Source organism: Phocoena phocoena, chromosome 13 (assembly GCF_963924675.1).
Source record: "Phocoena phocoena chromosome 13, mPhoPho1.1, whole genome shotgun sequence".
NCBI classification, from domain to species: domain Eukaryota; kingdom Metazoa; phylum Chordata; class Mammalia; order Artiodactyla; family Phocoenidae; genus Phocoena; species Phocoena phocoena.
This window is the reverse complement of record NC_089231.1, coordinates 20,879,928-20,902,999: the sequence shown is the minus strand read 5'-3', so window position 1 is coordinate 20,902,999 and position 23,072 is coordinate 20,879,928. Positions and strand designations below refer to the sequence as shown.

General features: G+C 38.2%; 1 protein-coding gene across 1 annotated transcript in view; it reads left to right on the top strand.

Annotated features, from left to right (window-relative positions):
* DCC (DCC netrin 1 receptor) overlaps window positions 1-23,072 on the top strand; it is a 771,692-nt gene that overhangs the window by 715,487 nt on the left and 33,133 nt on the right. Inside the window, exon 27 of the mRNA XM_065889420.1 lies at window positions 2,236-2,448. Coding sequence (XP_065745492.1) covers window positions 2,236-2,448 — 213 coding nt within the window. The remainder of the gene's footprint in view (window positions 1-2,235; window positions 2,449-23,072) is intronic.

Sequence of the window (23,072 nt, the reverse complement as noted above, 5' to 3'; positions counted from 1 at the left end):
CCCCCTAAAATTCACTGAAGTCAACAGAATTCATGTGAAGCCTGAGGTTTTAAAGTAACTAAATTTTAGAAGACTAAAAAAAGTGCATGTAAGTTTTATTAAACCTATGATCACAATAATATTTTAACTTAGATCTATTTGATTTCAAAAATGTAGAAGAATAGAAAAAGAAAATATGAAGGAAGGAATGAAGAAAAGAAAGACATCACAAAACATTATTATTTCTGTAATAACTAAAGCAGTTTTCAAAATATGATATGGATTTACTGCAGTCCATCTTCAATAGAGAGAATTACAGCAGATTTCTGAGGAAAACTGTGAACTTTCTTTTCTTGGAGAGGCATTTTTAATATGATGATATGGACCATTTAATAAAAACCAGCCCTTTGGTAATAAAGAAGGACCTTGTTGTAGGTTCCTGCAGCTGCTTCTCTCTGATCTAGATCTGAGAGATACTGTATTTTTATTTGGACAACTGACCGTTGGTCATTTGTTCCTTTAGACTAAATATGAGTCTAGAGTAAAACCTTCCTAATTTTCTTTGTTTCTAAAACTATACTCTCAACCACCTAATTATACCATCTTGATTGAACACACACGTTCCTCTTTCCCTTTACATTCTTAAAAGCAGTTTAGCTCCTTATACCACCTACCTGAAGCCCCCATTCCCTTTTGCCTTAGAGAACCAACATCACCAAAGATTTGCCTTAATGTTTTCCTTGCAGCCCCATACTTTAACCTTGAGATTGTACCTGCATGTGTTTCTCCTCTCCATTTTTGATAGGACTTCCTAGCCTAGAGATAAGGTACTTCTCTTCAAACTGCTCTTGCCCTCAGAGTTCTATCCAGTTTGCTGGATTACACTTTCCATATTTGAAGAAATCTTTAATCAAGTCTTTGCCCATTTTCTGGTTCCATTTGCTAAGTGACTGCATCTGTCCTGGGCCAACCCTGTATCTCCTCATCTCCATCTTTGAATGGGGTAAGCCTGAAGCCCACTCAGTGACCCAGAGGACCTCTAACCCTTTGTGAATATAGACAAATGAGTTTTAATATCAGATACCCTCTGCAGGCGCATTTCACTTTTGCATCTCTTTAATATGATATCTTGATCTTTTGTATCTTTAATCTCCACCCCCTTCAGCATTATCAGATTTTCCATCTCCTCTGCCCTTTGCTGACCTCACTGAGCCTCCCAGAGAGGTGTCTCAAAATTATCTCACAAACTAATTATCTCGAAATATTTCCTGCATAGAAATTCTCTTTCAAAAGTGAGAGATTATCTTCTATCACTGTATTTTTTTCCACTTTACCCAGTAGCATTTTTTAAAGAAATAAGTCCTCAGAAATACTCTTCTTTCATCCACACTTATACCTGCTATGCAGCTCTGTTCATTTTCAATTTAACTGGGATCTGTTGACTCAATATGAATGAATGAAGTCAAATCACAGCATCCTCAGCATGATAAACAGTGTTTTGGTCAAACTAAACTGTGTTCTCTGGAGAAAAGGGGTGTTTCCTCACGCAAAACTGTCCAGATAGCCAAAGGCTTGTCACAGACGGCTGTGTGAAACCTCTCTAACCATAGTAATCCGACTGAAAATTACAATGTTTGCTACCAAAGAGGAAACATTGCAATTCTGCATTCAGGCAACTTGTTTCAGCAGATTCATCTCTCCTATAACTTCTTTGCTGGATGTGCTTCTGTTTTGTTATGGAGGATAATGATAATGGTTATTATTCGTATCACTTTATTAGCAATGCCTTGAGCACCCGGTAACTCTGATTTGTCTGACAGTTGACATGGCATGTTTAAAAAAATTGGCATATCGGCTGGTAGATAATAATGCAGCCGTAGCCGGGTTTGGTACATTGAATGTCACTGACATCGCTACTTATGAAAGGAGAAATAACTCTTTTTTTTCTCGCTTTTTCATTTATGATTGCAAGGCCCAGACAATTCAGGCAATACAGTCAGTGCCGTGTATATTTTACTACTCTCCCCGGAAGATAGAGTCCTGTCCTGCTGGGTCTATTTCTACTGTTTAAAGGGGCAGTGTTATCCTATCCCTTAAATATATGAGGGTAGAGGGATGGAATGTTCTCAACGTGAAGAATGGATTAGTCAGATCCTGGCAATAACTCTCTGAACTGCTCCAGGGCCCCTTCGGGTGACTTAGGGAAAGCCCACTTTGTCACAGATTATGAATGGCTTTTTTTTGTCTCCCTTGCAGCAGTGAGCGAAGGACCGGCCACCCAACAGCCGCCCATGTTGCCCCCAGCACAGCCTGAGCATCCCAGCGGTGAGGAGGCACCCAGCAGAACCATCCCCACAGCCTGTGTTCGACCAACTCATCCACTCCGCAGCTTCGCCAACCCTTTGCTACCTCCACCGATGAGTGCAATAGAACCGAAAATCCCTTATACACCGCTTTTGTCTCAGTCAGGTAAGTGCCCATTTGTTTACACTTAAAAACTTTGTTATCCCTGGTGGCTGCACCGTAAGTACATGAGGGTTCCGAGAAGGCCTGGACATAATGTATCTTTTTGACATTGATTATGAGCCCCGTGTGCTCGTGTCTTTCACTGATGTTTGTGGTGCAGCTTTTAAGTATTTGCCTTATAAGCAACTGGCTGGTTGTAGGCGCCTTTCATTCCTTTGGAAAGTTGTTCATGGATCCTGAATGTCAGTCTAGTACTTTTAATGTGTGCTATAGGTATGCCCACTAGAGAATACTGGAAAAGTTCTTCTGTCTGACACATGAGTTGTAGGATTTAAAGCCAGACTCCAAGACTAGAGTAAAAGGTATAGAAGTCTGCAAAATCACTTTTTAGAGAACCTGTAAATCTCATAATTCTGCTTTGTTCTTTTCATTAGTCATCTTGCAGGGGTTCTTATTTTAGAGTTCCAGGGCCAGAAAGGCATATCAGACCAGTGTAGCGTCTAACTTCCTAATTTTAGAAATAGAGAAACCACAACTTAGATAGATAGGAAGTAACATCTCTATGTTTCCTTTCTAAGAATGTCAAATGGCAGAGAGGAGAACCAGAGTCCCTAATTCCCAGTGCAGTGTTCATTTTATTACCTTAGCTGGTATCCAGTGAGGCTGAACCAGAGCTCCTTTTCGTTTCTCTTAGGGGTTAGGGAGATGAAGGGGGCACAGAGAGGGACAAAGGAAGAAGAAGAAGGAGGAGAAGGAGGAGGAAGAGGGGGAGGAGAGGAGGAACAAATAGATAGGATGAAACACAGGTCAGTAGCTAGTTAAGTAGATACACAGAGAACTACATAGTGCTCAAAATTATTTGGAATATTGGCATCATTCTTAGGTTAAAGTGCAGCGTTGCAAGGAAAACATGAAGGCAAATCTTTGGTGATGTTGGTCCTCTAAGGCAAAAGGGAATGGGGGCTTCAGGTAGATGGTATAAGGAGTTCTCTGCCACATTTCACCAGGGTTGGTCTGGTGACCAAAGAATGCAATGGAAGTGATGGTATGTCAGTTCCAAAATTAGGAGTAAGCTAGTAATGTTCAATGGTTCCAAGTACATAGAGAGGCCCCCTTAATAGACACAGGCAGCTGGATGGACCCATCGGCCACTGTACAAATACATTTGAGTTAGTTTCTGTTACTCAGATCCATACCCACAGCGATTTTAGTCACTGCGTTAGTACGTAAACCTCACAGCGACTGCTTAAACTAGGAAAAAGAAGACTGCAATTATGAATCTTAAATTTATATTAACATTAAGACTATATCTTGTTCCTGGCATCATATTAATCGATTTGTGTGAATCATCTCTGGTGTTCTCACCATTCATGTAGTGTCTCATATGGACGCTCGGCTGCAGGAGGGATGTGGGACTCCATCCCTTGAGACGCACGCTACATGTTGCGCCTGGGCAGGATGGGGTCTTCTCTGACACATAGGCTTCTCTGACACATGACTGCAGGTCGTGACTTCATTTCACAGGAGACGGCTCTTCTAGCCCAAAAGAAGCCCACACTAGGATTTAAAGCAAGTCTATATGGTCCAAGACCTTCTCCCACTCCCCACGTATATATCCCACATACACATCATGAAGAGAATCTGCTACTTGGTATTGCCCCAAAGCTATGAGGTCTTTACTAGTTGAAACAGGGACAATTTGAAGCAAGAAAATTGATTTCATGAAACTCCTGTGTCAAGAGCATACCGCCTGGTGATTTCTGGCTACACTCAGTTTCCCGCTGAAATACCAACCAAAGGAAATGATCTCGGAGGAGACATATTCAGGATAGACGGCAGGTTAATTGCAACTACTACTGACAACTAACCTTTACTGAACATGTGCTATGTGACCTGCATGCTTCTGAAGACTTGTAGTATGGCATATGATCCTCAAAACTTGGTGAGGTTGCTACTTTCTTAACCCCATTTCATGGATAAGGAAATTGTGACACAGAGCATCTAAGTAGCATATCGAAGTCTACACAGCTAGGGAGTGGTGCATCTTTTCCCACCTTTCTTTAACTGCAGAAAGCATGGGTTCTGAGCTTTTAGGAACTCATTTGTAACTCTTAGTTTATGTCTAACTCATTTAATGACAAAAACAAAGATAATCTTTTAAAGCCTATTAAATTAACTCATTCTAAAACTGATAAAAAGAAAAAAATGTGGAACATCTGAAATAATTCTGAGTTGGGGAATACCATTTTCTCACAAGGCTTCTTCCCTCACATTTTAATAAGGAAAGATGAGAATTTTGTCAAAAGCTTTTTCTGCACCTATTGAGATGATCATATGGTTTTTATTCTTCAGTTTGTTACTGTGGCGTATCACACTGATTGATTTGTGGATATGAAAAATCCTCGCATCCCTGGGATAAATCCTACGTGTTAACTCTTCTCTAAATGTTTGGTAGAATTCACTTGTGAAGCCATCTGGTCCTGGACTTTTGCTTGTTGAGAGTTTTTAAATGACTGATTCAATTTCAGTACTTGTAATTGGTCTGCTCATATTTTCTATTTCTTCCTGGTTCAGTCTTGGGAGATTGTACCTTTCTGAGAATTTGTCCACTTCTTCTAGAGATGTTTAACTATTTTATACTGAGAATACCAATTTTGTAAAACCAAGAAACTAAAGTGCTATAGTACTTTATACTGTTGACTATTCTCTTTATTTGGAAGTCTTGTTTTTGAGGAACTATGTAATACAGAGAAAAAAGATGGAAATGATATTCAAAAGTCCATTTTAAATGAAAATTTTGCTGTGGCAGTAATATTTGGTTTGGAACACAAGGTTTGGATATCAACCCATGCTCCAAGTGATCTATAATAACAAAAAATGACCCCAAAATGACCCAATGATCCTAATTTTAGAAAGAACATCTGATAATAGGCAGAACAAAGCACTTAACCGTTATTATTTACTAGTTATTGTTTTCTTCTAGTTACAGTAAAACTGAAGCTGCCTTAAACAAAATCTGGCACAATGTAGCATAAATGAGTGTATTATATCTTTAAAAGATGGAAAGGAGAGTTTGTTCTTCTCTCTCTACACCTGTTCTCTCAAATAATAAGCATATTTGAAGAACCGTTCTCTGTTCTAACGTCATGTGGACAAGATCTCATTTTCTTTTATTTCCATTGCACGTTTATAAGTCTTCTTTTGTTTTAATGTTGTTTTTGTTTTTAGTGGAACTATTTCTTACAAACTATCTTTTCTTTCAGATTTTCCAATATCGCTGGCTTGCATTTTGGGGGTTGATTTTATTTTTTTCATAGTAAATACCATCCTCCCCCACTCACCTGAAGCACACCCCACCATCACTTGTGAATTATTAAATGCCTTTCCCTTTTTTGTTTCTCTTATTGTCTCCCTGTGGTTCCTGTTCATTTCCTAATGCCCTACCTCATGATTTTCAAATAAGTTCTCCCTGCATTGCTCCTGACACATGGTAAATAGTATGCTTTTAAGAAAGGGCTGATGTTTACCTATTCTAATAGAAAAAGAAAATTAGCAGACTGACAAATGTATTAGCTGTGACATTAACTACTTGCTTCTTAGTCTAAAAGATGAAATATTTAGAGCTTTCGACAAATTTTAATTCTAAGAAAATCATTACTGTAGTCAAACTGATTGAAAAAGTAAAGTCATTCTCTTGTTGGCTTAAAAAGATACCTCAAATAATTTTTCTCTGGGTTTCACAATAAAGGGCTGTGTAATTACTAATGAACTTATCTTTACTTACCACAAGTAGTCACTTTAGAATATGGTGATGTGAGGCACCGCTGTAATTTTTAAAGATCACGCCCAACGAGAAGTTCCTTCTGGTTTGAAACCATTTAAATTAGGATCAGTGAAGAAGTTCTTTCCCTCCTCAAATTCCTGTGTGTGGTTTTTCTTGGGCAACATTATCGATCTGTGCCTCAGTTTGCCTTCCGAAAAGGCATGCGAAGCTATGTTTGCAGCAGTTTTCTGTGAGGTATAGGGCACCACATAATACGCAGTAATGACTTCCATGGGGTTGCAGAGAATTTTGCAGTATTTCTCTAGTAAATGGTAATTAGAAAATCATCTTGTTGTCATAACGAGTGACATTGTACCTACCTGAAAACACAGGTTCATTCCTTTATTTTTTCCTTCCACAGTTAGAAGTTTAGCTTACTAGACTCTAGAGTGTTTTATGGTATTTCTTACAATTTCATCAGCACCTCGTGATAAAGTGGTTCCACTTCTTAATGCTTCATCTCTGTGTGGTCTTTACACATATCGAGGAGGCTACACATACTGCACTTTGCAAATCACAGATGTGAACATATAAGTGATTTGGCTCAGTCCCCTTTCAGATTAAATAGAAAATGTTTGATAAGAGTGTTGGGTTTATGGCATTATAGATCTGACATAAATTCTACAAAGGGCCAAGATAGGCTGTTTTTTTGTTTTTCTTTTCCAGTTAAAATTCCTTTTAGCTGTGAACTGATCAGCTGCACTTTAAATGAACCTGGATTAGGAGACCATTTGTCTTCTGAGGCTGTAATTCTAAAGGGAAAGAAAATGTGACCTCTTAAATAGTGACTTTTATATCGTAGTGCTGTTTTACAACATTAGCCCCCCTGGAGTTCTTGCATCTTTGTAAAGCTGCATACGTGCTGTATTGCCCTCCATTTACACATTGCATTTCTACATGTTTTTATTTATAAAAGCGAAAACCTAGAACATCCTGATCTTTTCAATCTTCTAGGGATCGATATGTCAGTGGACATGACAAGACCAAAACTCACTTCATTGTACTGCGAAATTGAGTTTGATTTTCCTTCTACAGATTGTGGCATGTGCTTCAATTTGTCTGAGAACTGAGGACAAGGAGTGGGTGGAGGTGGCTGACAGTGGACAGAAAAGGCATTTGATTTATATTTTATGGCTGGTTGGAAAATCATGTGTTCCTGCTATAACCTGATCTTTTTGGCAGGCCTCATTCAGTAAATATACTATCACACAAAACTGCCAATAAATTACTATGATACATTAATACAATTCCTTTCCCTGAGTCACCTGTAGTCTACCGTTGGGGGTGTTCATCAGGATTCCACCTGAGTATTCCATTCTGCTGAAACGAGTCACAGGCAGAGGTCAGACATCCTTTAGCAGGTGGAACCAGAGGTCACTTTTCAGGCCAGTCAGATCAAATAAATCACTGGCACAGTTAAGTGGGAAAGATGTGTTGATTTGATGTTTTTGAAGCCAGTACCACCAATCAATTTCAGAGTGGAAAATTACATCGCCTCCTTCACGTTTGATCTCATGTGTAGGCTCATCTCTGTGTGTGTTTTTGGTTTTTTTGTTGTGGTTTTTTTTGGTAGGTACCCCCTTGAAATTGTCTTGTCCTCATTCCCAACAGATCATTTTTTTAATAGATGAAATTTGATTTGATTTGGTCTAGTCATTCTAAATGATTACTTGGTAAATGTAATTAAGTCAAGTTTGCTTTATACATCACCAATATTTGTGACTCTGGAACCTACTTGGTGTTTTAATAAAATACTATTTCCTTTAGTGTGGCGTTCCAGTATTTAAATAGAAAAAAATCTCTGCTAACTGCCTCAAAGAGAGGGAAACCATTTCTAGAGGACACTTTATGAGTAAGCCACGTGACTGGTACCTCACTTATAAATGACAAAACTGAAACCTGAAAAGGTTAAGTAGCTTGCCCAAGGGCAACAGTTGAGCTAATGGCCTAGTTGAAAGAATTCAGAGAAATAGAACGCTGAAGAAAATAAAGGATTTTAGTTAGCTTTCTGTGCTGTGAGTAGTTATTCTCAGATTGACTTTTCCCCTACAAGCAGGCTTCTAGGATGATTCTAGTTATTAAATATCACTCAGAAAGAATTGTTTTCTAGCAGAGAGGTTGAGTTATTTAGCTTAGTGTCTGAGTAAATGTTTTATTCCTTTATGTAGGCTAGACAGAGGAAAGGAGTTATAGCAAGATAGGAACTAGACAGGAGCTCTGGAATAACTCCTATCAAACTCACCTGTCCAACCTGCCGGATCCCTCTACAGGAGGGCAAGGAGCCAGGGAACTGACATCTGTTGCTTTCAGCACCATGCACCATGGATGGCCAGGGCTTTGGAGTCCAGTAATAAAATTAAGATGAGCAGAAGGAAGTGTGAAACAAAGATAAAAGTTAACACACAGGAGAATATTACTCAGATTGTGGCTTAGAACATGTGAAGGTCAACAAGAGTGAGAAAGGAATGGCTGATACTTTTTAGAACTGCAAAAAGCTATTGGGAAGAGGGGGTGAACGAGCACCACTGAGTCAAAATTTGAGTCCTTTTGATCAGATTTTTATGCAATTAAAGCAACAAGAGAAAATATTGTACCAAGAATTGCTAGATCGTAAGTAAAAATTGAGGCTAATTATCAAATTTAAACAATTAGACACTCTAGGGTTAAAGTATTGCATTGCTATCTAGATAATCATAGAGAAAATGAAAACAAATCTTTTTTCAGAACCTTGTTACCTAGTAGACTATATAATTTGAAACATATAATCTAAGAAGAATGTCCTCGGATTATACTGGGGAGTGGTGGCCTTGTGGGTGACAGAGAATGATGAGTGAAAGCGTGAGGAATAGGTTTTTTGCAAGGCAGTGATTATTCCTTCCACATATCCTATGAACCTGCTAGGTCACATGGTTCATTACTTCTATATAGACGTTGTTACTTGCGAAATATCTTGAGGATCATAGTACATTGGAGGAGAATAGCATCCCCTTTATTCCTAAAAAAAGGGAGTGAGGCCCAGTGCAAATAGAGTCCTGAGGACTACTCCCTCCATTATGCCAGTTATGGAATTCTGCTCCCCTGAATCCTGCTAATTCTAATCTGTGGAATTAGATAAACTTTCCTCTTCAAAGAGGAATAAAATGTGAAATTCTAGCAGTCTTAATTACTGCATGAATAAGGGTGGATGTTCTCTCGGTATTTCTTCTTTGCTTTGTGAAAGAGTATAAGTAAGAGAAAGGTTTTCCTTTGAGTACAGATTCTGAGCTGCATGCTGTACATCTCAAGTCTTCTAAGCGTTTGGCAGACCTCCTTATGGCTCATCAGTGTGTGTCAGATTCCAGTTGCTTTCTTTGGGAACGGGGGAAATTTTGAAACAGACAAAAAGTGTTCACATAAACCTCTGTGTTAATGGATTATTGAAAATGCGTTGCGAAAGATCTAACACACTGAAACAATCTCTGGTTAAAAGCGAGAATTTAACCATCAGTGAACTATTTCTGAAGATATGACCTGCAGTATCTAAGAGAATGTGTAAAAACCACTTAAAGATCCTACTTCTTCTGAATGTTTATAACTTTTATCTTATTGGCAGGGACTTAATGGGAAATTCAAGTGCCATGTTAAACATCTTCCTAGAGTAGACTTTCATCTTAGGCTTGCAGAGGGTTGATGTTCTTATTGCCAGAATCTCTTTATTTACCATAATATCAAAGCTCTCAGAGGAGAATGCCTTTATCTTTTGTGGTAAAAGGGATTCCAGCAAGTTGTTTTTTAATTTGGTGCAAAACAACCATCACTGTTTTGCCCATTTGATTTGATGGTATTTATAGCAACTGCTCTTTTCACATCTACTCCAAATTGCCCTTCTTAAATATTCTTCTTTCACATTTCCCATCCTCTTACCCAGTTGTTTGTATCTTTCTACTCCTGTGGTCACCTGAGTCATGATTTTTTACAGAAACAGCATATTTCAGACTACAGTAATGTGTTTACCTAGTGTACCTTTAAAGTCTGAGATTATTGGTTTAATCTTTAGGTTTGGTGGGTGCTGCATTTAAAATTATAGTTATTCGTTTTCTTCTTGGCTCCTCCCTGGAGTGGTACCACAGTTAGTTAATAGAAACAGAATGTTTTGGGCACACAGGTCTGAGCTGATGCCTGCCTGGTGCAGGACTAAAGGCAGGAAGGCACCATGTAATGAGAATTTGGCCAGTCTTCCGGTTCTCTTTGGCAGGAGTGAAGTGTGACTGAAAGAGGACTTACAGGAGGAAAATAATAAAACTCCACTAGGACTCAGCTCCCCTATTCATTGGGTAGGTTGGCCTTGAATAAGTCATTTAACCTCTGTGCTTCCATTTTCCACAACTATAAATGGGGAGAATAAAATCTAGCCTGGAAAGAGTTTCATTTTCCTAAGGGAGTCAAAGCATGTAAACATGAATGATGCTAGTTAAAGATGTTAGCCCTGAATCCAGGAGCTTCTGATTTGATATAATCTGGAGACCACATTGCCTTATAAATTGGGCCCAGTGAAGTTTCCAGTGCCCTATAATAAGAAACAGTGGCATCACGTGGAAGGGGGTTTAAAAGTACATTTTAATGGTTCAGTGGCTGGTGAAACAAGATCTAACTCCTGAAGGTTGTATCGCACCACGAGTATGTGCACCAGAGAAGGGGCAGCCAATGAAACGGGCCCTTGCTTGGAAGACAGAATGGTCTTGAGCAGAGAATTTCAGAACATCTGCTCAGAGCTGTCTGAATATCATTTCTTAAGTCTAGAGAGAAGCATAGCCTCTTTCACTTAAACAGGTCTTGCCCTTAAATCATAAATCCATCCAGCAGCCGGGAGGCTATTTCCCACCAGCCCCTTTAAATAACCAAACTGCTTTAGATAGCATTCCCCCTCCAATTTCTTAATCTGTCTCTCCACCCATTGTTATGAATGTCTTTTCCTCAAGCCACTAAGGATTTATGTCCAGTAGATGTATAGATTTGGTGGTATGGTGCTTGACTTCCTCTCACTTATAAACGATGCATCTCCTGAATAGCTTCTCATGATGAACCAATGTAAGGTGACTTAAGCCTTTGGAATTTCCAAGGTCCCAGCTCTCACTTCCAGCTTAGCCTGCAGAGGGAAGAGCAGGGCAAAGCAGAGTAAGAAGTGAGGACCCAGAAGTGAGCTGCTGAAAGTGGGAAAAAGGATATGTCTCATCAAACACATGTAAAATATTACTGACACCTTCATCTTCTCATTTACAAATAATATATGTCCTTTTTTAAGTATTTTTAATTGAGGTCTAGTTGATTTCCAATGTTGTGTTTATTTCTAGTGCACAGCAAAGTGATTCAGTTACACATATATATACATTCTTTGTTATATTCTTTTCCATTATGGTTTATCTCAGGATATTTATCCTATACAGTAGGACCTTGTTGTTTATCCATTTAAAAATAGTATATATGTTCTATGAAGAACATTATAGTATGGCTCATTTCCAAATGTGATTTGAGATATAAATTTTTAATTCTAAACTCTCCATTAACATGACTATGTAAGCAGAGCTTCTTAAATCTTAGATGCCTAGGAATCACCTGCAGAGCTTACTAAAATGCGGGTTCTGATTCAGTGGACCCAAAAGAGGGCCTAAGATTCTGCGTTTCCTAGAAGATATCCAGGTGATGCTGATTTTGCCCTTCTGTAGATCACATTTTGAGTAGTGAGATTCTTAAACAGATCATGTGTTCCTCACCTGGAGTTCAGGGAAAAACTTGTGGGTTTAGGAACTCTTTTGAAATTAAATTCACATTTGTGTGTGTGTGTGTGTGTGTGTGTATGTGTCTGTTTTTTCTATTCAGTGGGTTCATAGCTTTCATTAGAGTTTCAAATGGTTCATTATTTGTTAATAAGTTAAGGACCACTTAAGCTGCCTTTTTGTCATTCACCCTGCATTTAGGCTCTGCTATGGAACATAAACACCAAAGTCTTTTTTTCTTTTGCCTTGGTTTTGTTTGTTTGTTTTGCAAGACCAATTCCAAAATGTCTTTTGCAGAGATAACCTTCCAGAATCTAAGGCCAAGAGCGGAACACTTTTGTCCTGCTCAGTGAAAAAATTAACTTATTCATTTTCTCGTAGAAACACCAAGGCCTTTGTGCACAGTTTTCAATGCTTGAGGAGGGAATCGGTTAGATTAGTACTTATAAATGTCTTAAAAGTGGTCCCACTTCAGAAACTTTTATTTTTGTTGCCTAAACGAAAACTGATAGAGAAGGTCCACAACTCTCTAGGATAAATTTTCTCCAGAAGATGAGCTCCTGCAGGAAATGGAGATGTGTTGTCACTTGAAGGGGGTCATCATAACCTATCCTTGGCACCTGTGTTCTGATGTACAGTGGAGAGCACTTCCAGCAGAAACTGAATGATTATGTACACATTTCCCCAAACAGTGACTCATCGTTCGATGTAAATTTCAGATTCAGCCAGTGTCACACTGACATCTGAAATCTGTAAAACATATTTTTAAAAACGTTGCTCATGGTCATGAGGGTAGGCGAACCTCTAAATAGCAGTAGTATAAATCACAGAGATAATTTTTAATGGGAAGTAATTGAATGTTTATTTGAAGAGTGAAGAAGTTAAGTTATCTAATATCCTGAAAGATATCATCATAAATCATATATTGCCTATAAACTAATTCTAAGGAGTAAATGTGTGTCTGAGGAGGCTCGGTGGTAAAGAAGGGGTAGGAGAGAGGAAGGTTTTTAAAGAAAAAGAACCTGTTTCTCCAATCAATATTGGAGAAACTAAAACCTCTCTCCCTCTCTCCCTCCATCCTACTGTGTCTGTCTCTTTTTGTTTTTTGTTTGTTTTCTGGGTCAGAGCTCCTGAACTTAAATGGAAACAGGTGCTCCGTAAGCACTTACCAGTACATGAGTACTTGAATTTGAGAAACCCCAGACCAGAGACAGGAACAATGATAGAACATTGGAAAATACCTTGGAGAAAAGTGTATTAAAAGGAATTTTCCTGGGTCTCTTGATGTTTCGAATGTTTGAGTTTTCAGCTCAGAGGCCTCATCTTGATCTCTTTCCTGGAGTTTGGGGGTTAGACAGATGGTGCAGGATCCGGTTCCTGGAAGGTGACCTGGAGCCCCCATCTGCCGGGGGGAGGCCATCCAACCACGAAGGCGCCACCTTCTCTTCCTCCAACTTCCTTGTCTCCCAGATGCCACACAATCAGTACTTTCTCTAATTCTTTCCTGGGTTAAAGCTCATAAAAGCTCATAAAGCTCAAAAAGTTTCGCTATGTGTTCTGTTTGTAGTATGACTCTAATTAAATAGTTCACACTTACATGACTTATCTTCTTACACCAACATGTAATACCATGATAGACTCTCATTTTCAATATTCTTTAATGGAACAGTAGAGCTTAATACGTGCTGAGTCCCAGTAGGTCCTCAGGAAAAAGTGAACTGATCTAACCATGACGATGATGTTTGCAAACTTCATTAATGATAATTACCAACAGTAAGCACTTATCTGTCACTTTACTCTCTCAGTTAATCTTGACAAAAACACCGACAGTGATGTATTATTTCTCCCAGTTTACACATGAGAAATTTTGGAATCAGAAAGGATAAAATAATTCATTCAATGCCACATTGTATTTAAGTGGCAGGACAAGGGTTTGAACCTAGGACTTTCTGAAACCAAACCCTACTTTTCTGAACAACTGTATCATAATGCATATATGTAAAGGGGCAGTGATTATGTGAATAGTAATATCACAAATAATAAACGTTCAACCTATATTTTGGCATCTCCCTTAACCTGTAAATTTACAAACTGCGATCCAGAGGTTTTCTGGTATTCTTCTATGATACTTATACCCGACACAATAATCTAGCTTATGCTTTCACAAAGGAAAAGAAAACGTAGACTTTATTTCTGTGTTTGCTATATATTGTTTACATTTCTACTGGTTTTCTTTTTGAATTTTATTTTTTTATACAGCAGGTTTTTATTAGTCATCAGTTTTATACACATCAGTGTATACATGTCAATCCCAATCTCCCAGTTCATCACACCACCATGCCCACCACCCCCGTGGCTTTCCCCCCTTGGTGGCCATACGTTTGTTCTCTACATCTGTGTCTCAACTTCTGCCCTGCAAACCGGTTCATCTGTACCATTTTTCTAGGTTCCACATACATGCGTTAATATACGATATTTGTTTTTCTCTTTCTGACTTACTTCACTCTGTAAGACAGTTTCTAGATCCATCCACGTCTCAACAAATGACTGAATTTTGTTCCTTGTTAAGGTGGAGTAATATTCCATTGTATATATGTACCACATCTTTTTATCCATTCGTCTGTCGACAGGCATTTAGGTTGCTTCCATGACCTGGCTATTGTAAATAGTGCTGCAATGAACATTAGGGTGCATGTGTCTTTTTGAATTATGGTTTTCTCTGGGTATATGCCCAGTAGTGGGATTGCCACATCATATGGTAATTCTGTTTCTAGTTTTTTAAGGAACCTCCATACTGTTCTCTATAGTGGCTGTATCAATTTACATTCCCACCAACAAGGCAAGAGGGTTCCCTTTTCTCCACACCCTCTCCAGCATTTCTTGTTTGTAGATTTTCTAATGATGCTCATTCTAACTGGTGTGAGGTGATACCTCATTGTAGTTTTGATTTGCATTTCTCTAATAATTAGCGATGTTGAGCAGATTTTCACGAGCTTCTTGGCCATCTGTATGTCTTCTTTGCAGAAATGTCTATTTAGGTCTTCTGCCCATTTTTGGATTGGGTTGTTTGTTTCTTTAATATTCAGCTGCATGAGCTGTTTATAAATTTTGGAGATTGATCCTATATCCGTCGATTCGTTTGCAAATATTTTCTCCCATTCTGAGGGTCGTCTTTTTGCCTTGTTTATGGTTTCCTTTGCTGTGCAAAAGCTTTGAAGTTTCATTAGGTCCCATTTGTTTATTTTTCTTTTTATTTCCATTACTCTAGGAGGTGGATCAGAAAAGATCTTTCTGTGATTTATGTCAAAGAGTGTTCTTCCTATGTTTTCCTCTAAGGGTTTTATAGTATCCAGAATTACGTTTAGGTCTCTAATCCATTTTGAGTTTATTTCTGTATATGGTGTTAGGGAGTGTTTTAATTTCATTCTTTTACATGTACCTGTCCATTTTTCCCAGCACTACTTATTGAAGAGACTGTCTTTTCTCCATTGTATATCCTTGCCTCCTTTGTCATAGATTAGTTAACCATAGGTGCTTGGGTTTATCTCTGGGCTTTCTATCTTGTTCCATTGATCTGTGTTTCTGTTTTTGTGCCAGTACTATATTGTCTTGATTACTGTAGCCTTGTAGTATAGTCTGAAGTCAGGGAGTCTGATGCCTCTAGCTCCGTTTTTTTCCCCTCAGACTACTTTAGCTATTTGGGGTATCTTGTGTCTCCATACAAATTTTAAGATTTTTTTCTTCTAGTTCAGTAAAAAATGCCATTGGTAATTTGATAGGGATTGCATTGAATCTGTAGATTGCTTTGGGTAGTATAGTCATTTTCACAATATTGATTCTTCCAATCCAAGAACATGGTATATCTCTCCATCTGTTGGTATCATCTTTAATTTCTTTCATCAATGGCTTATAGTTTTCTGCATGCAGTTGTTTTGTCTCCCTAGGTAGGTTTATTCATAGGTATTTTATTCTTTTTGCTGCAATGGTAAATGGGAATGTTTCCTTAATTTCTTTTTCAGATTTTTCATCATTAGTGTATAAGAATGCAAGAGATTTCTGTGCATTAATTTTGTATCCTGCAACTTTACCAAATTCATTGATTAGCTCTAGTAGTTTTCTGGTGGCATTTTTAGGATTCTCTATGTATAGTATCATGTCATCTGCAAATACTTACAGTTTTACTTCTTTTCCAATTTGTATTCCTTTTATTTCTTTTTCTTCTCTGATTGCCATGGCTAGGACTTCCAAAACTATGTTGAATAATAGTGGTGAGAGTGGACATCCTTGTCTTGTTCCTGATCTTCAAGGAAAGGCTTTCAGTTTTTCACCATTGAGAATGATGTTTGCTGTGGGTTTCTCATATATGGCTTTTATTACGTTGAGGTAGGTTCCCTCTATGCCCACTTTCTGGAGAGTGTTTATCATAAATGGTTGTTGAATTTTGTCAAAACCGTTTTCTGCATCTATTGAGATGATCGTATGGTTTTTATTCTTCAGTTTCTTAATATGGTTTATCACATTGTTTGATTTGCGTATATTGAAGAATCCTTGCATCCCTGAGATAAATCCCACTCGATCATGGTGCATGATCCTTTTAATGTGTTGTTGGATTCTGTTTGCTAGTATTTTGTTGAGGATTTTTGCATCGATATTTATCAGTGATATTGGTCTGTAATTTTCTTTTTTTGTAGTATCTTTGTCTGCTTTTGGTATCACGGTGATGGTGGCCTCATAGAATGAGTTTGGGAGTTTTCCTTCCTCTGAATTTTTTTGCAAGAGTTTGAGAAGGATGGATGTTAGCTCTTCTCTAAATGTTTAATAGAATTCACTTGTGAAGCCATTTGGTCCTGGACTTTTGTTTGTTGGCAGATTTTGAATCACAGTTTCAATTTCATTACTTGTGATTGGTCTGTTCATATTTTCTATTTTTTCCTGGTTCACTCTTGGAAGGTTGTCCCTTTCTGAGAATTTGCCCATTTCTTCCAGGTTGTCCATTTTATTGGCATAGAGTTGCTTGTAGTAGTCTCTTAGGATGCTTTGTATTTCTGCTGTGTCTGTTGTAACTTCTCCTTTTTCATTTCTAATTTTATTGATGTGAGTCCTCTCCCTCTTTTTCTTGATTAGTCTGACTAATGGTTTATCAATTTTGTTTATCTTCTCAAAGAACCAGCTTTTAGTTTTATTGATCTTTGCTGTTGTTTTCTTTGTTTCTATTTCATTTATTTCTGCTCTGATCTTTATGATTTCTTTCCTTCTGCTAGCTTTGGGTTTTGTTTGTTCTTCTTGCTCTAGTTTCTTTAGGTGTAAGGTTAGATTGTTTATTTGAGATTTTTCTTGTGTCTTGAGGTAGGCTTGTATAGCTATAAACTTCCCTCTTAGAACTGCTTTTACTGCATCCCATAGGTTTTGGATCGTCATGTTTTCATTGGCATTCATCTCTAGGTATTTTTGATTTCCTCTTTGATTTCTTCAGTGATTTCTTGGTTATTTAGTGACGTATTGTTTAGCCTCCATGTGTTTGTGTTTTTTACTTTTTTTTTCATGTAATTCATTTCTAATCTCATAGCGTTATAGTCAGAAAAGATGTTTGATATGATTTCAGTTTTCTTAAATTTACTGAGACTTGATGTGTGACCCAAGATATGATCTATCCTGGAGAATGTTCTGTGCACACTTGAGAAGAAAGTGTAATCTGCTGTTTTTGGATGCAGTGTCCTATAAATATCAATTAAATCTATCTGGTCTATTGTGTTATTTAAAGCTTCTGTTTCCTTATTTATTTTCATTTTGGATAATCTGTCCATTGGTGTAAGTGAGGTATTAATGTCCCCCACTGTTATTGTGTTACTGTTGATTTCCTCTTTTATAGCTGTTAGCAGTTGCCTTACATATTGATGTGCTCCTATGTTGGGTGCATATATATTTATATTTGTTATACATTCTTCTTGGATTGATCCCTTGATCATTATGTAGTGTCCTTCCTTGTCTCTTGTAACATTCTTTATTTTAAAGTCTATTTTATCTGATATGAGTATTGCTACTCCAGCTTTCTTTTGATTTCCATTTGCATGGAATACCTTTTTCCATCCCCTCACTTTCAGTCTGTATGTGTCCCTGGGTCTGAAGTGTGTCTCCTGTGGACAGCATATATATGGGATTCAGCAAGCCTGTGTCTTTTCATTGAAGCATTTAATCCATTCATGTTTAAGGTAATTATCAATAGGTATGTTCCTATGACCATTTTCTTAATTGTTTTGGGTTTGTTTCTGTAGGTCCTTTTCTTCTCTTGTGTTTCTCACTTAGAGAAGTTTCTTTAGCATTTGTTGTAGAGCTGGTGTGGTGGTGCTGAATTATCTCAGCTTTTGCTTGTCTGTAAACCTTTTGATTTCTCCATGGAATCTGAATGAGATCCTTGCCGGGTAGAGTAATCTTGGTTGTAGGTTCTTCCCTTTCATCACTTTAAGAATATCATGCCACTCCCTTCTGGCTTGTAGAGTTTCTGCTGAGAAATCAGCTGTTAGCCTTATGGGAGTTCCCTTGTATGTTATTTGTCATTTTTCCCTTGCTGCTTTCAATAATTTTTCTTTGTCTTTATTTTTTGCCAACTTGAATACTATGTTTTTCGGCATGTTTCTCCTTGGGTTTATCCTGTATGGGACTCGCTGTGCTTCCTGGACTAAGGTGGCTATTTCCTTTCCCATGTTAGGGAAGTTTTCGACTATAATCTCTTCAAATATTTTCTCTGGTCCTTTCTCTCTCTCTCCTCCTTCTGGGACCAGTATAATGAGAATATTGTTGCACTTAATGTTGTCCCAGAGGTCTCTTAGGCTGCCTTCATTTCTTTTCATTCTTTTTTCTTTATTCTGTTCTTCAGCAGTGAATTCCACCATTCTGTCTTCCAGGTCACTTATCCATTCTTCTGCCTCAGTTATTCTGCTATTGATTCCTTCTAGTATAGTTTTCGTTTCAGTTATTGTATTGTTCTTCTCTGTGTGTTTGTTTTTTAATTCTTCTAGGTCTTTGTTAATCATTTCTTGCATCTTCTCGATCTTTGCCTCCATTGTTTTTCTGAGGTCCTGGATCATCTTCACTATCATTATTCTGAATTCTTTCTCTGGAAGGTTGCCTAAATCCACTTCATTTAGTTGTTTTTCTGGGGTTTTATCTAGTTCCTTCATCTGGTACATAGCCCTCTGCCTTTTCATCTTGTCTGTCTTTCTGTGGATGTGGTTTTTGTTGCACAGGTTGCAGGATTGTAGTTCTTCTTGCTTCTGCTGTCTGCCCTCTGGTGGATGAGGCTATCTAAGAGGCTTGTGCAAGTTTCCTGATGGGAGGGACTGGTGGTGGGTAGAGCTGACTCTTGCTCTGGTGGGCAGAGCTCAGTTAAACGTTAATCTGTTTGACTATCGATGGGTGGGGCTGGGTTCCCTCCCTGTTGGTTGTTTGGCCTGAGGCAGCCCAACACTGGAGCCTACGTGGGCTCTTTGGTGGGGTTAATGACAGACTCTGGGAGGACTCACGCTGAGGTGTACTTCTCAGAACTTCTGCTGCCAGTGTCCTTGTCCCCACTGTGAGCCACAGCCACCCCCTGCCTCTGCAGGAGACCCTCCAACACTAGCAGGTAGGTCTGGTTCAGTCTCCCCTGGGGTCACTGCTCCTTCCCCTGGGTCCCGATGCACACACTACTTTGTGTGTGCCCTCCAAGAGTGGAGTCTCTGTTTCCCCCAGTCCTGTCGAAGTCCTGCAATCAAATCCCACTAGGCTTCAAATCTGATTCTCTAGGAATTCCTCCTCCCGTTGCCGGACCCCCAGGTTGGGAAGCCTGATGGGGGGCTCAGAACCTTCACTCCAGTGGGTGGACTTCTGTGGTATAAGTGTTCTCCAGTCTGTGAGTCACCCACCCAGCAATTATGGGATTTGATTTTACTGTGATTGTGCCCCTCCTATCATCTCATTGTGGCTTCTCCTTTGTCTTTGGATGTGGGTTATCTTTTTTTGTGAGTTCCAGTGTCTTCCTGTTGATGATTGTCCAGCAGCTAGTTGTGATTCTGGTGTTCTCACAAGAGGGAGTGAGAGCAAGTCCTTCTACTCCGCCATCTTGGTTCCTCTCCTCCATAGGTTTTTATTTTGTCACACTTTTTCAGTTTTCTTGACAAATATGTACTGATTACATTTTTTCCTACTTGAACTGTCCGAACACATCCAACTGGAAAAAGTTTCATTTTTCATTGGAAGACTAAAACAACTACCTATGTAGTTGTCAAAAACCCGAAGATAATATGGGCTTATTTCTAAGCCCAGTACAAAATATCCTGCAACATATTGTTCAGAAGTAGCTTCCAGATGTTTTATAGATATGAAATATTCAGAAACTTCTTGCAGCAGAATATGTTGAATATTGAATAATTTATGAAATATTGCATAGAAACATATTTTCCTCATAAAAACTTTCCCATATATGGGCTTGAAGAGAACTTCTTTTTGGCCCAGCATGACAAGGACTAGTCAGAATTTTTGATTGACATTTAGTTCCACTGCAAATAAAGAAGAATAAAATCTCAGTTAACTAGTATATTTGGGGCATGGACTGTTCTCAGGAAATTGCATTTCTGGATAGCTCAGGGTAAAATAGAAATCATTTTATAACATATAAATGTTTATCAGTTGCCAATTCTATGTTAGCTGTAAACTTATGACTGAGGAGAATGCCATTTTGCACATGCTTTGTCCTTAAATCTCACACCACTTCTCTAAAGTACACCATGTCAATTTATATGGGATGAACCCAGAGTACAGAATAATTGAATAATATCTCCAAGGTCACAGTTAATACAGGGCAAGGATAGGATATAAGTTTGTTTCTGTGTGACTGTAATATTTATTGTCTTTCCCCAATTGCAAAAGTGTACTAGGAAGAAAGACCAGAGTAAGGAAAGGCCCAGAGTTGGACAAGTACAAGATATTTTCAGAGTCTGTAGGTAAAGCTATCTTGCTAGAGGATGATTCCTAGTGCAGTTATGATGAGATAATAACATGGAAAAGGGCAGGGTACAGTGAGCAAAAACAGAACAGTGCTTTGGGAGGATCAAATGGTAAACCAAGATGGAGACAGAAAGCATGTGATGTAGGCTGACAGCAGTGAGAATAGATGGAACAAGCAGTTGTAAGAGTTATCATCCCAAAGAATAAGCAGCTGATGAAGGAAAAGATGAGGGCCAAGATGACTCTGTTGTTTTAATTCTTTGTCTTTGGTAACGTGGTTAGAAACAAACAGAAGGAAGTGAGCTGAGAGGTTCCTCCTTGAAAGGAGTGGAAGAGTAGGAAAGAGTGAAGTATGTTCAGAGTTTGGTGTTAGCAGGTGCAAACTATTATATATAGGATGGATAAACAAGGTCCTACTGTATAGTACAAGGAACTATATTCAACATCCTGTGATAAACCATAATGGAAAAAAATATAAAAGAACGTATTCATATGTGTGACTGAATTACTTTGCTGTATAGCAGAAAAGGGCTAAGAATTCAAGAGGAAAGTCACATTGAGGAGTAGGCTGGGTAATCATTCTCTGAGAGGTAAGAGTTTTAGCATATAGTAGATAGACTCAGATGACAACTCCCAGGGAATGAATTTGAAGGAAAGAAAAATTTGAAAGCTGTACCTTAAGGTAAATCTATATTTTATAAGGGAATAAAGGAAAGGTCCTAGAGATAGGAAAACAATGATAGAATAATTTTTCAGAAGCCAGGAAGGGACTGTATCTCAAGGAAAATGCAGTTTTAAATACAATAGTTCTTTGATTCAAACTTGCCATAGAGTTATTTTTCCTCTAATGTTTTATTATAAAAATATCAAATGCCCAGGAAAACTGTGAACTGCCATCTATCCACCACCTAGATTCTACAGTTAACTTTTTTTGTATTTTCTTTGCCACATATTTCTCTATCCCCCCACCTTAATTTTTCTTGCATTTCAAAGGAAATCACAGACATTAGTTCACTTAACCCCTCAACACTTCAACAAGTATTTAAGAGGCCGTTGCCTATGGAGTGTACCACTGATTTAGTTGTATAATTTTAGGGGGAAAAATAAAAACTATAATAATTGTACAGAATCACTTGGAGGAAGCATTCTTATTTCAGGGAAATTGCTGTGAATCTTAGAACTGAGGAAATGTAATACTAACAAATCCCATGGAAAGGTTTACAGCGCAAATACTCATTAGGCTGAAACATTATGAGAGTATTTATGACCTTTATAGCTGACATTTCTCTAAACTGGTGAGGGCAAAAGTCAGGTGACCAGAGAGCTGTGGGGAATAAATAAACAGATGATGTGCAAGTGTAGACCAGCCCGATAAGTATGGCAGCAAAATGCAGGAAAGAAGTCGTTCTGTGGAGAAAATGGCCGTATTCACTTAGGGTGTTGTCCTCAATGGCAGACATGGTCTCTGGGGTGGATATGCTGTCTAACTCTTACACTTGAAAATATTTTAAAAACATGTGGCCATACTCCATTGACTAAGTACTTTTCTTTGAGCTTTTAAAATGTTCTGTGCCTTGAAAATACTAATCATGTTGTGTTCTGGTCAGTCGGAGAGGTACACATGTAAAAGCTGGAAAATATTGGGTTACACTGGTTGTGCACTAACCCCAGAATGTAATCTGGAAGTTATACTTCTGGCCATAATTATGATATCCATTTGTGTGTATGTGCGTTTGAGTATGTGTGTGCCTGTGTGTGTGCATTTGTGTGTGTGCGTGCGTGCACGCACGTGCATATAATCTGATGACTTCTGTTAAAGATGAAACCAGATTGAAAAAATCAATTATTTCAGGATATTAAGAAATCTGGTTTGGAGTAGTAAGTTTTTACTCTTAAAAACAGAATCCTCTGTGGCAATCAAATTGTCTTCATAAAGGAAAATATTTTCAATATTTACAAAATAAATTGATTTTTGAAAGGTGAAAATTATTATTCTTATATATTGTATGAAATATTTACCAGAATTGTAATCTATTGCATACTAATATGGATGAATTTGGGTTGTGATG